Genomic DNA, 17,846 nt, shown 5'->3' on the forward strand with positions numbered 1-17,846 from the left:
ACAATGGTTAGAGGTGGTGACGAAAACAGGAAATCCTCTATAGGCTAGACTTTCTTATATGGACTCAGTCTTAGACTAATACTTGTATAGAGGCCACACCCTCATAGACTGAGCCATTCATAGGATGCAACCCCTGAATGGGGACACAGATCTAGTTAGAAAACACCTGTATGAATGTGCTGTAGGTGTGAAGAGGCTTTACTTGTCATTATGAAGTCAACGTTGGTTGCAGACAAAAACAGCTGAAGATTCCTGACACCGTCGTCTTTAACATGCATTCCTCGTAAGCCTTACTTTCACTTGGCAAGTCTGTCTGCCACGGGGTACGAAATCTCCACGGAACATTTCGGCTTGATTTGCACCACAAAGAAAGTTCATCCGCCTTTACGCAATTAAAAAAATGAAAAACCAAGCAAAGGCAGAGAGGGAGAGGAGGAGAAACCAAGGTAAAACAAGAGTCAACCAAAGATGGGTGTTCACTCGATGGAGAACGCTCCGGGGAGGGTTCCAAACTGACATTTGGTTTTCATTAATTCTCCCAGATCAGTGAGTTACAAGACCTGCCTACTTAATAACACGACCCAGTCCTTTACTTTGGATTTATCAAAGCACTGCTGTAGTTTTTGTTGCAACACAATATTCAACTGTTCTCTTTTACTTCCAGAGGGTTTTCTACCCCCTGGAAACACTATCTTCAGCAAAAACGGTTGGGCGTGGCGGGGGGGGGGGGGTCTTAAATCGTGTTGATTCTACTTTGAAGGTGAAAAGAAGCGTCTTTACAGAAAATCCATTTCGATGGAAACAAAAGTCCACGGCTGTCGGCTTCGGTTCCGCTCCTTTTATTGCTGGTTTTTACTGAGAGGTCTATAACTTTAGATAAATATGAGCTCCACACGCGAGATTGTTATTCTTTATGGAACAAAGAATCGCAGTAGTAATATTTTTACTATGCCGATATTTTGGTGATTTGTTTCACAAAATGAATATATCAGTAGGGATTTTTGGGTTTCACTGATCAATACCAATAGAGACCTCGGTGGATGCTGTTATTTCCAGCTTCCTACACAAACAGACTTGTTTTGCAGTTTTTGTTGTTTTTGTTGTTTTTGTTACAGACACACACACACACACACACACACCACCAGACCACCACCACGCATTTAGTCTACACCCTGAACTACCCTGCACAATCTCTGAAACTGTTCTCCCCTGACATTTCCTCGTCTTAGTTTCTCATCAGGGGACACAGCTTCAAATTATTTTTACAATTTTCAAGGATTAGAAAGAGTGAAAGTAGTTAATAATAAAATGTAGGTAACAACAGGTTTTGAACAGCTCAGAGTAACACGTGTTAATTAATGGATGGTCATGTTCTTCAGGGGATGGTGACATCACTGCAGAGGTTTTCAGTTTTATTTCATGTGAAGGATGTACAAATTGTCAAGCATTAGACCTCAGATATTCATTTATTTAGAAAGCCTGTCTGTTTGGTACGATTCTGTGTGATGTTTAAATCTCATAATTAACCGTCTGCACTAATAATGTCTAAATACAGAAATCACTTTCATTGAAGTTCTGTTTGAATTTCTGAGAATCCCCTGATGCAAAAGGAATTGAAAGGAATCGAGCGAGGCAGGTAGACACATTGGGAACATTGCCTCAAATGACTGGCTCTTTGAGCAAAGTGATTACCCAACACTCTCCGATCTATCAACAGCATCTCCAAATGCTCCAGTGGAGCTGAAACGCCACCAGCAGGAAAAATCTGTAGTTGATCTCCAAGGTTTAAAAGAAGTATACGTTGTAGGACAGTGATTGCTGGAAGGCGAAAAGGCTTCAAATGTAAACATCAGCCCGAAAGTGACACTTCTGATTGAGGTGTAGTTAAAGATGTTGCTGCATTTACTTTGATGGTAATAGCTGTATAGCGCTGGATTGTAAAATATTCCAATAGATAAAATCTCTCATGGGAGTCACACAACAGCTACAGATACCATTTTCTACACTGTTATCACAGCCTATGCAATATCCAGTAATTGAGCTTGAATAAGATTATATTGGTGAATCAAGAGTTGGGGGGAAATGTAAAAAGTGGAAGTGTATATGGACGACTTGTATAAATACAAATATTTCTATTTTTCTTCCTGCCCTATTTAAAGAAGTAGCAATTTATTGTGCTAACACAGATATTCCCTCTGTGTATGTAACATAGACTGTACATATGTCTTGATCGCCCCTTGGTGGCTGGCTACAGTATAGGTCATAAAACCCACATCCTCCATGTTACTCTATGGGACATGGATCAAGCTAAAAAATCAAAATACATGTTGATGTATGTTTGGATTTAATTAGATATACTAATGGAGTGCACCTTTATCCGTGGGACCTAAATATTACGACGTCATCTACTTTTCCGTCAGGGTGCAGACTCCAGATGCGCAACATGCTGGGATTCTAGATTAATTTCTTAATAGAGGGAGGAAGTAGAGACGCGTCATCCATCGTTATATATAATCTAGAGTCTAGTGTCTAGATAGAGTCTAGATTCTAGACTCTATGGTATGTAACAGTAACACCTGTGCATCGGGTCAGTTTTGCCCAGTTTGAGTTTTGAGCATGGAATTAACCAATCATCGTTTAGTGATTATATTTTATATTGATGTTAGTTCACATAGAAAATCCAAACAACGGTAAAATCTCTGTAGAGAGAACCATGTGCAGTGTCATTTTCTCAAACATTTCCCGATGATTGTGGCTGTGCTTTGCAGAGCGCACATCTAATGTGGTTTGTTCACTCGACTTGAATGCAAGACTGATGGGAGACACAATAGGCCAGCGCTCTGTGCATCTGGGGCTTTGTGGCCGGTTGATGCTCCTCTACAAACTCACATAGACACATATGTCCCTTTGGTTTTGTCCAACTAATCTGAGTACAGTGGTTATTCCCCTTTTTCCACTTCCCCTCATTGTCTCTGCTTCTTTCTCACTGTCTTTCAGTCCCTGCAATGAAAGGATTACACCTATCGGCTGGCATCTTTACTTATGATGAGTGTCCCACAATGACTGAATAGCACAGACTGTTCTGAAAGCCATTGTTTTTACACTCAGTCACTGATACTGTCTGCTAGTCGTGCACGGCTTTCTCCTGGAACTCTGCTTTCCATAAATGCCAGACCTCAATATTTCATATTTCTTCTTGAGGCCCAGTGCTTGATGTAAAGCGATAACTGTAATTCCTCAAGTTCATGCTTTTTCAAAGTGCCGTACCAAACTGTGCTCAGTATTTCCCCCTGGAAAATACCTGTCTTTCACCCTGACAGTTATGGTGTGCATTTCCCTGCAGCCCCGAGTGTTGTGTTTTTCTGGCTTTGCAGCGTTATGTATGCAGTGATGACAGATAAGTTATTAACTTATCAATAATACAACTGTCACCACCCTGCTGCAGAAGATAGCTTGCGCTTTCTTATCTTCAGCATTTTAAGTAGTTGTTTTTGTATTGTGACATAGACAAGACACAGACAGACGGTACAAAGAGGAATAACTGGATCTTGTTCCTCTTGTTTAGAACAGCTGATCATTTCAGTTGGGACAATCTCTATGTAGGAGCTGAGTTGCATCGCGATCGTGAGAAAAAACTCTGCGTGAAACCTGTAAAAGAGACTGACGGGGGCCCACCTGCTTTTATTAACCTTGCCGGAGCTTCCCCGTATCCCATCTTCATACTGGAACTGGGCCAGTGAGGCAGGAGGATAATGCTATCAGGCCTAATGTGGTGATTTCAACCAGAAGTATTATAAAGCAACCCTGCCAGTTATGTTAATGGAGGGAAGCAAGGTGTGAGACGGGGGACGGGATTGGGGGTGTTGTTTGTTTTGTTGACTAACGCCTCCCACACGCTGTTTGGTTGGGGCTGCTTCAGTCATGGAGACATTGGAGGTGCCGGGGCCTTGGCAGAGATAAGGAACGTGGCTCACAGCCCACACACGCACACACACACACGCACACACACACACACACACACACACACACACACACACACACACACACACACACACACACACACACACACACACACACACACATACATACACACACACACACACAAACACACACACACACCTATACGCAGAGTTAAAGCAGAATGTCTGCACATCAGCACATGACAACTTGATACTTAGGTCTTTTGTTCGGCTTTAATAGTGGAGTAGTTTCAAAGTCTACAACCCCCTCACTTTGTCTCGCCCATAAATGTACATCTTTCTATTACAAGGGAACTTGAAAAGATTTCCAACACTCTCCAGACGCAACCACCAATCTCTAATTCTCCAGCCCGCCTCCTCTTTGTTTCCTCAGTCGGTGCCTACCATCCTCTCATCTCACACCCGGTGGCTGCGTTATAGATCAGCTCACACCTGTGACCATCGGCTCCTTGGGGGTTCACACTCTACAGCCAATATCAATCACAAATTGAATTTCTCTAGGAGGCATTTTCACACATGCACACACGCACGCACGCACACACACACACAAACACACCACACTCTCCGTTTTATCTATCTATCCGTTCATCCGTCCGTCTAGTTAGGCAGCATCATGAGGTGTTTTCTGCATTTCTTTATAACCCAATGAGTAATGAGCACCAGTTACTGGATGTGCTTTGCCTCTGCGTCTTTGATGCAGCTCCAATTAGGATATTCATCATTGTGTCGAGGATTTGGAGAAAGTCATCCATCCTTTATTTTGAAATCAAACCTCCACATCTGTGGTGGGCAGCAACGGTCTTCACTGGTCTTGTGCCCACTGGTTCAAGACTCCTCAGCAAGGACCATGTGAAAACAAAGCAGGAGCAAAAAGGACCCAAACCACACATGTTCATCCAATTTACGTTTTACAGACCATGTTAACTGCTGCAGATTATAGATCGTACTGTGGCGTGCACTCAGGGGTGTGTCCTCTCACCCAGTGGGTTGATGGGTAATGTTAGAGGTTTTAGCTATATATACTTCCCGTATGGGGAACATGTGTTCTTCTGAATAAACCACAGTAAACAGTACCTGCGTCTCTGCCTTTCCTTGTCTTGCCACGTTGGTGACCCTGTTTTTTGGACATGTTCGAGGTAGAGGAGGATAGTGTCCCTTCCTCATCGGGGGAAGACGTATTTTCTTCCCCGGCGCCCGTGGACCGTGTCTCCACAACGACCATGGCGCCGCAGCTTCCGCGACCGGCCAGCTCCGCGGGGCACGTTAAACTGCCGGAGTTTTGGCAGAACGACCCCGCGCCGTGGTTTCTGCACGTCGAGGCTCTTTTCCATCTGCGAGGAGTAACGGCAGACGACTCCAGGTATTTTTTGGTGGTCGCGGCTTTGGACCAGCAATCCACCCGGCGCGTGATGCAGCTCCTGCGAGCCCCGCCGCTGCGCGGAAAGTACGCCGCCCTCAAGCAGTTTCTCCTCCGGCGCTACAGCTTGTCAGCCGCGGAGAGAGCGGACAAGCTACTGTCGCTTCCCGGTTTGGGCGATGGTTCGGCAGTGGACCTGATGGACGAGATGCTGTCGTTGCTGGGCTCCGAGGATGATGGTTTCCTTTTCCCGCACATCTTTCTGCGTCAGCTCCCGCTGCAGGTGCGAGCAGCCCTCGCCAACTCTTCTTGTTTGGCGGCCGGCGACTTCCGTGGATTGGCTGAGCAGGCGGACCGGATCCTGCTGACTTCGAGGAACGTCTCCGTGCAGAGTGTGGCCGTGGAGTCCTTGCAGCCGACGTTGGAGGACGAGGTTCCGGCATTGACGGCTGCAGTTTCCACCCGCAGACAGCGCGTGTTTCTTCCATCAGCGCTTTGGCAGCAAGGCGCGCCGCTGCGTTCCTCCGTGCGCGTTCGAGGCACCGGGAAACGGAAGAGCCGGCGCTCGGTAGCAGCCGTGGGCGCTGGCGAGCAAGAGGAGCTGCTGTTCGTTCATGACTCCATATCAGGTAATCAGTTCCTGGTGGACTCCGGCTCGCAGAAGAGCCTTCTCCCTCCTGCAGCTACGGACCTCTCGGCCTGTGGCAGTGGTCCGCGTCTGACAGCGGCTAACGGTTCGGCTATAGAGACGTTTGGTACAAAGTCTGTGACTGTGTGTTTCAATGGACGCAAATTTCTGTGTGACTTTGTTGTAGCTTCCATTACGGTTCCTATTATCGGAGCAGATTTTCTGTGCACTAATGGGTTGTTAGTGGATGTAGCTAATCGCAGGCTCATTGATGCTGTGTCTTTTTCGTCTTTTCCGTGTCAGACAGGGGGACCCGGGCCGTTAACACACGCTAATTTCGCGGCGTCAAAGGATGTCTTCCAGCGCTTACTGGCGGAATTTCCTTCGCTGACAACGCCCGCATTTTCTGCCGCGGTTACTAAACACGGCGTGGAACATTTCATTCCCACTGCGGGTACGCCCGTTTTCGCACGTTCGCGTCGACTCGACACCGTGAAGTTAGCCACCGCGAAGGAGGAGTTTGCTACCATGGAGCGTTTGGGGATCGTTAGGCGGTCCAACAGCCCGTGGGCTTCGCCGCTCCACAGGGTGCCCAAGGCGGACGGGTCTTGGCGGCCGTGCGGTGACTTCCGCCGTTTAAATAACATCACGGCCCATGACCGTTATCCCATTCCGCATGTGCAGGATTTTTTGATTCGTTTGGCGGGCATGACAATTTTTTCTAAAATCGATTTGGTGCGAGGTTATCATCAGGTGCCTGTGCGGGCAGAGGACGTGCCCAAGACTGCAGTCATTACACCGTTTGGGCTTTTCGAGTTCCTGCGAATGCCGTTCGGCCTTAAAGGCGCAGCGCAGACGTTTCAGCACTTGATGGACTCGGTGTTACGTGACCTCGCGTTTGTTTTCGTCTATTTGGACGACATCTTGGTGGCCAGCCCGTCGGTTGATGAGCATTTGTCGCACCTTAGGCAGGTTTTCCAGCGCCTTGATGGACATGGTCTCATTGTCAACACAGCCAAGTGCCAGTTTGGGCTGTCTGTCATAGACTTTTTGGGCCATCGCATTTTGTCGCAGGGTGCGGTTCCTTTGCCCTCGAAGGTGTATGCAGTTGCGGATTTTCCCCGTCCAGTCTCGGTCAGGTCGCTACAGGAGTTTTTGGGCATGGTAAACTTTTACAATCGTTTCTTGCCTCGTGCGGCCCAACTCCTGCAACCATTGTATGGTGCTTTGAAGCTTAAGAAAGCCAAGGACCAGGTTGACTGGACCCCTGTGAGGATCCAGGCTTTTGAGGGGGCTAAGGCTGCCCTGGCTAACGTGGCGCTTCTGGCGCACCCCGCGTCTCGGGCGCCCATTGCCCTCACGACCGATGCTTCGGATGTGGCTGTCGGTGCAGTTGTTGAACAGCGTGTTGCGGGTGCGTGGCAGCCCCTTGCATTTTTTAGCCGCGGTTTGCGAGACAGCGAGCGAAAATACAGCGTGTTTGACCGGGAACTGTTAGCGTTGTACCTGGCTACGCGTCATTTCCGTTTCCTGCTGGAAGGCCGCCCTTTCACAGCCTATGTTGACCACAAACCATTGACGTTTGCTATGGCGAAGGTGACAGAGCCATGGTCTGCTCGCCAGCAGCGCCATCTAGCGGCGATTTCCGAATTCACAACGGACATCCAACATGTGGCGGGTAAAGCGAACCCGGTGGCAGACTGCCTGTCGCGGGTGCTGGTGTGCCCTGTGCATCTTGGGGTTGATTTTTTAGCACTGGCTGCCGATCAACCTGGGGACCCGGGTATCGTTGCACTGAGAGCGGCAAGTACCGGTCTGGAGCTGGAGGAGGCAGTGGTGCAAAATGGTGGGCCTGCCCTCCTTTGCGACGTCTCCACGGGCCGCCCCGCCCGGTGGTGCCGGTTGCTTGGCGCTGTCGGGTCTTTGATATGGTGCACTCTCTTTCTCATCCGGGTGTCCGGGCGTCGGTGAAGTTGGTGTCTTCGAAGTTTGTGTGGCCTGGCCTTCGCAAAGAGGTCAAAGAGTGGGCGGCCACATGTGTGGCGTGTCAGCGCGCAAAAGTTCACCTGCACACTAGGGCGCCCCTCGAGCCGTTTTTGATTCCGGCCAAGCGTTTTGATCATGTGCATGTCGACCTTGTGGGGCCTTTTCCCCCTTCCCAGGGTTTTACACATCTCCTTACCATGGTAGATCGGACCACTAGGTGGCCAGAGGCGGTTCCTCTGTCTTCCACGACATCTGCGGACGTGGCACGCGCTTTTCTTTCAGCTTGGGTCTCACGTTTTGGTGCACCGTCTGATATCACCTCTGACAGAGGCCCGCAGTTCATTTCGGATCTCTGGTCGGCGCTAGCAAAGTCTCTGGGCACACAGGTTCACCGTACCACTGCCTACCACCCCCAGGCTAACGGCTTGTGTGAACGTTTTCACCGGTCGCTTAAGGCGTCATTGCGGGCTGCGCTCTCAGACGCGAACTGGTTGGATCGGTTGCCGTGGGTGATGCTCGGGTTGCGCTCGGCTCCTAAGGCTGACCTGGATGCCTCGCCTGCAGAGTTGGTGCTCGGTCAGCCGCTCCGCGTCCCAGGGGAGTTTCTGCCTCAGAGCTCGGCCCCCTTTCCTTTTCCTGTTGCGCGTCCTGCGTCACAGGCCGCTTGTGCACCGGTGCCCGTGCATCATTTTTCTCCTCGGTCTTTCGTGCCAACGGATCTCGCGACCACTCGGTTTGTTTTCGTGCGTCACGATGCTCACCGGTTTCCCCTCCAGCCCCCGTATGACGGCCCGTTTAGAGTGTTAGAGGCGGGTTATAAAAGTTTCATTCTGGACATGGGCGGGCGAAGGGAGCGCATTTCTTTAGACAGGCTGAAGCCAGCTCATCTGTTGGCCGGCGAAGAGGTGCTACCGGCCCGGGTTCCCCGTCGTGGTCGCCCCCCTTCTCTGATGTGCCTTCTGCCTGTTCCACCCCTGCGTTTGCGGACGGGGGTCGGCGTAGCCGTTATGGTCGCCTCGTTAAAACCCCTGAGAGGTACTGACTTTTGTCCCATTTTTTTTCTCCCTCTGGGTGTTCAGGGGGGGGCTGTATGGCGTGCACTCAGGGGTGTGTCCTCTCACCCAGTGGGTTGATGGGTAATGTTAGAGGTTTTAGCTATATATACTTCCCGTATGGGGAACATGTGTTCTTCTGAATAAACCACAGTAAACAGTACCTGCGTCTCTGCCTTTCCTTGTCTTGCCACAGTACATCCATTCCATTCAAAGATTTTCTTCAAAGTGAGACCGCAAAGGTTTTGGTCATCCAAGCTCGTTTTGACCCCACGTTTTGGCTAAAATTTGAGCTAATTATGACAAATTTTCACATTGAACAAATTCTTAAAGGATTAATTGATGAGGTGATGGAGTTTGGGATTCAAATGTCCAAAGGTTAGTGTCACTGTGACACATCATACCTTTTATTTAATTCCCAACTTTTATCTAATCATTCAAGGTTTTCCTATATTAATATATATTATATGAACCTATTCATCTATTTTCTATACTAATTATCCTCTGAGGGTTGCAGAGGAGCTGGAGCCAATCCCAGCTGACAGTGAGCGGCGAGGTCACCAGTGTTTCTCGGGACTGACACATGGAGGCAAAGAACCATTTGCACCATATTCACACGTATGGCCAATCTGTCTGTGTGTTTGGATTGTGGGAGGACGCACTCAGACATAGGGAGAACATGCAAACTCCACACAGGATTACCTTCACTACCACGCTGCCCACCCACCCTATAATCTGAAAATTATTCATATAGTAATCGAATAACACATAGAAACCAAACAACCAGTAATCACTTTAAGTTTGAAAACTATTTCAGATGACAGCTTGGTTAGCCTGCCTTATCTCCAGGGTACTTTGTGGCTTCATTATGTAATAATCTTTATTTGTTCAGTGTTGGCAGTCAAAGTCATTTCCCCAGCTGCTCCTGTGCTGACAGCCAGGTAGGCCAATGATGATGGTGTACGAAGCTGGCATGGCAGTGCCCGCGCTCTGGCCGAGTCACCACTGGCACCTCTCACCTACAACAATCCACAGAGTGGGGCAGGTGGACGGAGAGAGACAGCGAGGGAGAAAGAGAGAGAGAGGGGAGAGGAAAAGGGTGATGAGGGAAGAGGACAAGAGGATGACAGGGAGAAAGCAAACGAGAAGGGGATGTGTGAGAGAAAAACAGGAGACGATGACAAGAGGTGAAGGCGAGGCTATAAAAATGGACACACGTGAAATAACAGCTGGGGATCCTTTCTGTTGGACCTGTACTAGCTGTCGCCAACACCTAATCCTGAAAGCATTAACATTGACCTTTACCCAGATTTCTTCTTGGAATGACTAATCATATTATTTTAAGAGAATTGACGGTAATCCCCTATATCCGTCTGCTGCGTCCTCTCACAAGCCAGTGTAATGAACTAGATAAAGGAGCCTAACACAGAGAGCCATGGTTGGATTGTGTGTGCAAATGTGAACATGTTTCTGAGTGTGTATCCTCCAGATGGCGCGAGCACCAGGGGTACACTATAAAACAGTAAATGAATCTGGATATATACAAATGACTAATATAACTCAACCTGTTCCTCCAAACACACACACAGAGCTTTCAAACCCTTGGTGCTCGAGTGGATTAAAGTGTGTGGAGTGGATCAGGAGTGCATGAGAGCTGTTGTCACTTTATTGTGTTACTGGCCTTTGGAAGCTGTAAGACCACCGATTGATCCAGCTGACGACCTGTGTGTGTATGTTTGTGCGTGTGTGTGGGCATGCAATGGGTTTGGTGCCAGCCCCCCCCCCCCCCCCCACTGCCTGCTTCTTGGCTGTGCACTCAAAACAAGCCCACTGCCATCTTTGCATGTTCAGACGAGGCACAAGTCTTTTTCCAAAAACAAACACACGCCACAGCCTTGCAGCCAACTGCACCACAGCACACACCACACTGACAGAGCAGTCCAGCCGCTCTCCAGCCCCCTGGCCTTCGACGACTGGCCCTCGTTTTCTGCATGGAGCTCGCTGACAGCAGAACGCCTGTTAATTGGAGGAAGATATAAAACGAGTAATTGCAGTTTGGGGGCAGGCAAGCTGTTGTCTGCTGTGCGAGGGTACAGACGAGTGGACGCCATGGAAGCCGTGTCTGTGTATCTGTGGATGTGCATGCTGCGTGTACATGTGTTCATCTTTGCTGGGAATTGGTGACCTGCAAACCAATTCCTGGAGAGAAGAGCGTCACTAATTAAGTTTTATGATGGAGGCACTTCACAGCTTGGGTAACGAAACCACCAGAGAAAGAGAGAGAGAGGAGAGGGAAACAACAGAAAAAGAGAGAAATATTTGGAGTGACGGAGTCAGTTGGATGGGCTGGAAAAAAGGCTATGAAGCAGGGAGTGCATCACAGTAGGACACGCCGGCCAGAAGGGGGATAAGGCCAAAGGCCAACGGCAGCGTGTCTCCAGGCAAATTGTTCTCATCATCAAATCCACAGGTCCTTTCAAAAAGTCGATACTCGAGAATAGATTTTTCTCTGACAGTCTAGAACATTCATAATGTGTTCTTATGAAGTTTGCAATATTGACTGGCTATAAAACAAATGTCAAAGAAGTGCGAAAGGATTTGAGGTATTATTTTAGTGACTGTACCTTAGATGCTTTAGTTGTCCCTGAAGCTGCACAAATTCTCTCACTGTGTTTACTGCCATCTTCAGATTCCGCTCCTCTAATCCCATCAACATAACTTTAAAATGTTTTTTTTTTTTTTCCCATTCCTTCCACTGTAGTAATAGAAATTCCTCCCCGGGCAAATGCACCAGCTGTCCAGTCCAGCCACTGGCAGATTTACTAAAATAGAAAGCGAGTGTCACAACTCATTCTTTTTCAACAGGGTAGATTCCATTTGCTGCAGCATTAAGAGTGAATTCCCCAAACTCAAAGCACTGATTAGGTTTCCAGCTCATGTAGAGAATAGTCTAGTCATGTTCAGCAACGCAATCAAATTCATTCTGGTTATTTTGCCTCATTTCCTGCAGTATATTACATTCGGTAGCAGCCGCAGCCGCAGCTTAAACCATTTGTTCATCCGATGTAAATAGGCAGGATCCTTGCTTCTACTATCTGTTCTATAACCTTGGTTATTAATCTTTTTAATGGGGTCTTCCTCCCACACGTGAGTCCCATGTTCTTCTTTCGGTGCCTTTCTATGAGCCCTAGTAAATCTTAATGAAGCTCCTCAATAAACCGTTAAATTATCCAGACCTGTGCTGGTACATCCTTTCCAATTTCCAGAATTATCATTTTAACATTTACAACCAGATTGCTTTTTATGCCTCAGCGCTGGCGACAGCTGTGGCCACTGACATGTTTTTCGTGTTGTGCGTCTGTCCCATTCTCAGAAATGCATTATCTCAGGAATGCTCTGAGGAGATTTCTTCCAATTTGGCTCAAGCGTCCACTTGGACTCTCAGATTAGCTGCTGGTCAAAAGGGATAAATTGCCGATGATGTGATGACATTTCATATCCGCAAGTGCAACGCGACTGCTGGGTGGAGACAGACAGCGGTGAGGCTGTAATTCTATTTGTTTTTTAATAAACTTTATTCCCCATGTGTCCTCTTGTCAAGGTCTTCAGAGTAGGAACAGTGGGGGTGAAGGGAAAGGAGAGCATTTGTATCCTCCTGTGCTCACAGAAGGGAAAGGCTGAGCACCTGGAATACAGGCGAACTCGCACGTACACACTGCACGACACCACTTTGGTTAGCATGGAATGATTGGAGCATTTTCCACACAACTCCTTCCAGCGGAATGGGCTTGTTCAATTTCCCTCTCTTTTCTATTGGATTTATTTATTTCCTGTCAGCGCTGCCCCTGTGTTTATTACGGCAATCTGCTTTTACCTTACCCTCCCCTTCCCGATGCCCCCACCTCGTCTCGGAGAGCACTATTACTCTAGCAGTTCCCGTGGCTGTGGATGCAAATTCACTCAATTCATTTTTCTTTTTTTTGTCCGCTACTGCAACGTGAGGGAAGGAGGGAGGGCAAGGATGGCCACAGCGAGGTAGGGGCGGGGGGGAAATATAAGGGGATGAGAGGTGTGGGAAGGTGCACAGCACGCTGACTGATTCAAGACTGCCTCCGCCCTTTTTCCTTCCCTTGATGGACATTATCACAGGAGCCGGGTGTAGCTCGGCACATCAAGACAGGGCTTGGATCTCTTTCTCTGCCTCGGGCTCCAGCAGAGATGAGTACATCTTAACCAGGTCTTATAGACATACAGGGGCTAATGCGCAAGTGCTGCTGCTTGAGCTACTGACACGAAGGTTAGAGCGAGTTTGGAGACTGAGGCGGCCCCTGTGATCTCCTCCAGCTGTGCAGTTTAAACATATTTTAGTTTGTGGGTGTGTGTGTGTGTCTGACTCAGTGAATCACAGTCAGTCAGATGGACTGACTGTGATTCAGATTGATACAGATTGAGAAAATCAATATAAGTGCCTGTCCGTTAAAGCTGTGTGATAGCAAACAACAATTATAACTGTTCTAAATCACAAGAGGTGACAGTTTTATCAGTAAAAAAATGTCATACATTTCTTGTCTGCGAATTGAGTTTTGCCCCGACTCATTACATATGTGCGTATGTATCGGGGTCAGAACTTAATGGGCTCTCCGCGAGGAATTCTCTTGCAAAATTCATGAAATGCCTGTGAAATTTGAACGTGTGAAAAAAGGAAAAAAGGCCCCTGGTGGAACCCAATCTAGTCGTCAACAGGGAAAGTGTACAGCACTGACTATTTGAGGGCAAAGGCTTGAATGGAAACCTGCAATTTGCCAGCAGGGTGGAAGGAAATCGTATATATAAATATATATAAATTCAGTGTTTATTTGCCGGTATGCAATGCAGCCGTATTTTTTCACAGTTAAATAATGTTTTACTTGACAAGTTGCAGAGCACCGCAGCTCAAGGGAGTAAAAAAGTCAGCTGGAAAGAGGAGTTCTTCTCTCTCAAGGTTTTTATATTCATATATCATTTTATAGAATTTGTTATTCATTGCAAGCCGAGCCCCAATGACTATATTCAAAAGTGCATCAGGCCTGAGCGTAACGTTGAGGTCCTGTTGTCAGTATTCTGCTTCCGTAGATGTCGTGTGTTTATGTTCGTTTGTGTGTGAAGTTAACGTTTCAAGCCACTGGAACGGTATTATGTAGCTGCAGCGTGTCAGACCACAGTAGCTTCCAAAGATCATCCATTAAACAGGGCTCCTCTCGCACCTTGTTAATGTGCCTTTTATATTCCCCTCAATTTCTGTACATTTGATTGTGAAGATGCTCTGTGCTTTTCCAGGAGAGAATTTAGACTTTTGGATCAAGTTCCTGGAAGCCTTAATTTAAAAGATGAAGACAGCATTTTCTTTTCTATCACTTCCTCACACAACATTTTGCTTTTATACCGTATATAAAACATCTTTATCTATATACTACCATGTAAACCTTGTGTGTAGAAAAAAGTTTCCTGATGTGGGCTAAAGTGTAGTTAAAGCACACATGCCCTCTCGCTCTTGTCGGTAATGCTCAGTCGCACGGCCATAGATTGTTTTATGAGTGGCGTTGTCTCCTCCAGTTTATTGCTAACAAAGCTCTCTGACTTATAAAACACATGACCTGAGTGCTGCAGACAGTCCTGGAGGTCGGGGAGGCTATGAAAAGAAAGCAACTTCCTTTGCAAGCAAAACTCAAGTCACTTTTATTAGATTTCTTCTCATTTTAATGTTATTCCACTTTCTGGAATCTGGATGAATGCTAATCACAAGTCATAAATGTGATTTAATGTATCGGTTCTGAAGTATGGTTAGAGCGCCTGACCTTATGTGAATAGAGTTGATTCTGATTGTAAGGCTTTGTGCAGCGTCTATGCATAAATCAGCTGATGCTATTTGACAAAGATGTGTTTTTTTCCCTCAGACAGAGACACATAGTCCTTTTTAGCGAAGATGTATCACTGGTGGTGGCTCTGTCGGCTGCATGATACGGCTGTTGATTTAAATGTATGAGACTAGGAGAGAGATGTGCAGCATTGTTTTCAAATCACATTAGTTGTCTTTCGACATTTCCTCCCCCAAGATTTTTTTGTGTTGCACTTTTATTTTTTCCTGCATCTGGACTGAGATTTTATTGCGTTTGGAGGAAATCGTAATCTGGTCAAAGAAGAGGTTTGATGCAACTGCTCCATCCTGGACGCACATCAGTGTTACACATGTTTAAGGCAGTGTGGGTGTGTCGCACAAACCTCGATGAATTGCAACCAATTACGTTGTATGAGATCAAATAAGAAATTAATGCAACCCTCCTTGATCCTCAACCCGCTGCTCAGGGTTACCGTCCCTGCGCCGATTTCTTTGACCACATATTGAAATTCATGTTGGATTTGTTGATGCACAGACTCACATCCCTAGTCAACACACACCGGCATCTTCTGTGTGTCTCCAGCTCTCTCCTTTGTGTGGTCTCTTGGAGACGTACAGCAGTCCCCTTTCCTCTTTTGTTTTCCTCAGTTTGCACTTTGCAGGCTGGAGATGGGGAATAGATCAAAAGCAGAATGGATGAGCTGCTCTGCAAGAGCCCCCAGTCTTAACGGATTTCAAGGCTGGGTGAGACTGAGTATCTGTTGCTCGGCTGGGTGGGTGTGTGTGTTTGAGTGTGTGTATGTGTGTCGTATGCCTGTACATGCAAATTTATGTGTATGTGCGTGAGTGCCTCTGTGCCTATGTGCCTGCAAGTTTGCCTCAGTGTCTCTGTTTTTATCGGTCTGCACAATGCACAGATTTCTACCAAAACTCCCCATATAATGTAAAGTAAGCCTATGGTAGCTACAGAGCAACCTTAGCTAAGTTGTAACCTAATAGGCATTCATTTACTTATTCCACTAGGCGACTTAAAAATGTGATAATGAGGCAACAATGTAAACAAACAAACCCAAACAACACCATGCTCCGACACAAAGCCTCTAAATGAACCCACTCACAGGCTCCCCCTCCATCCCAGAAGGAGCCAAGTAGGAGATTAGTGCTGCCCTCTGAAAGTAGACCCCTCAGTCAATTAAGATACGTCCATTTAAGCATTCATGATTTTTCAGTCAGTGTGCAGTGCACTTCTGGGGACATTTCTGTTCCCAGAAATAGCCACAGACTGAGATCTCCTCACTTTCAAGTTGCTCTCTGAGGCAAAGTCCCTGTAAGACTGTGGCGATCCGCCAATTCCTAATTTGTAAGACTTGACATCTTGTTGTTGATGAGACTCTTCTTCTCTGCGACGCGACTCTTCTCTGCTTTTAGTTTGTAGTACAGAAATTTGACTTTTTTTAATATGATGAATATGGACGCATATGGACATATTTCACCACTTATAGGTGAAAATTAGATAGATGGTGGGGCCAGTCGGCAAGTTATGTAATTGGCGTAACACCAGTAACAACTACTGCCATGGTGACCCTAGGGAATTTGCAGCTCACAGAATTGTCTTTCTTTTGTTTAATATCCAATTCAATGACCAGAAATATGTTTCCGATCTGCTGCTAGCATAGTACACACCGTTAGCTTGCATGGCTTGTTTAGTCACCTTGAACATCCCACTGAAGTCCGTCCAGAAATCCAGCAGTCTAATAAACGTAATGAAATGGAAAGAAGGCACAATTCAAATTGAACAGCCAAATCTGATACTGACGAAATACTCAGTCGGATATAACCCTAATGATTATATGTACTCCCAGAAGTCTTTGACTGAGATTTTAAGCACTATGTATTCTTGAAGTTGAGCCACTGAGATTGACTATACCTAGAAAGCAGGCGTTTGTGCTTGGACAGTGTGGTGTTGTCCATCTGCACAGTCATTTTATAGCTGCTGTAAGTGTGTCATATTATCATGTCATACAAGCATGACCCTGTTATTTTTTAGCACTTCACATCACGTATCTATAATACGCTGTCAGGCGGGGGGGTGAATAGCAGGAAATGGGGAGATCATGATTATTACACATCCGTAAAGTCTTGGTCTGTCCCAAGTGTTTAGTGTTTAGTCCATTAACTCGGTCACCACACGGCAGATGAAGACATTCGTTCTGTCAGCAGTGGACAGAATGAGGCGGGACTGTGACTGCAAGGTCATCCACGGCTTGTTGTCCGCTCAACAGGGGATGCAGCGCTCGGAGAACTCGCCGCGCCGCTTTGAAGATTCGCTCTGACAGCCCAAAAGACCTTCTCTTCAACCCGGAGCTTGTGTCTCATTCCGACGATTAAACAGGCAATGCCTTTATTCACCATAATGCCAAATAACGAGTGTGCTGCCTTGCATTAAACAGAAGAAGAAGAGAAAGAAGTGGACGCTTTACTGGTCTCTCCGGAAACGCAGTGGCCCAGGCCTGCAGGCTTTACCCCAAGAGAGTATCATATTTAAACCACAAGGACCTGGATCTGGCTCTTTCAAACCAGTGCCGATTACTGCGCCTGATGCTTGGTGATGCTGGCAGCAATACCACAATGAAGTTACAATAGCGATGGAAATTAATACTCATTATCAAGTATAGGTAGACTCAGCCAACAAAGGTGATGTCGACAGGATACACGTATGTCAGACGGAATTATTTTGCGTGCTCCTCAAATTGCAATGTTAAAAAAACAAAACTGAATCAAATGTATAAAAGGTGACAAGGACTTGAATCTGGTGGAGACCTTGGTCCGCAAAACAGCAGACAGTTGATGTGGGCTAAGACTCTGTGGTCCATTCCCAGTTCATAGTTTACAGTCTGACTCAAATATTTCTCCACAGACAGGGGTAATCTCTGTAGGTGTTTTAGGTCCAGACGGCCTTTTGGCTAAT

The 17,846-nt window shown here is 46.8% G+C and overlaps 1 protein-coding gene across 1 annotated transcript in view; it reads left to right on the forward strand.

Annotated features, from left to right (window-relative positions):
* Nucleotides 1-17,846, forward strand: part of grik4 (glutamate receptor, ionotropic, kainate 4) — a 153,389-nt gene that overhangs the window by 101,118 nt on the left and 34,425 nt on the right. The window contains exons 10-12 of the mRNA XM_053423578.1: nt 10,397-10,399; nt 10,493-10,525; nt 10,830-10,865. Of these exons, the coding sequence (XP_053279553.1) occupies nt 10,397-10,399; nt 10,493-10,525; nt 10,830-10,865 (72 nt within the window). The remainder of the gene's footprint in view (nt 1-10,396; nt 10,400-10,492; nt 10,526-10,829; nt 10,866-17,846) is intronic.

The sequence above is a fragment of the Pleuronectes platessa genome, chromosome 5 (genome assembly GCF_947347685.1).
Source record: "Pleuronectes platessa chromosome 5, fPlePla1.1, whole genome shotgun sequence".
Classification (NCBI taxonomy): domain Eukaryota; kingdom Metazoa; phylum Chordata; class Actinopteri; order Pleuronectiformes; family Pleuronectidae; genus Pleuronectes; species Pleuronectes platessa.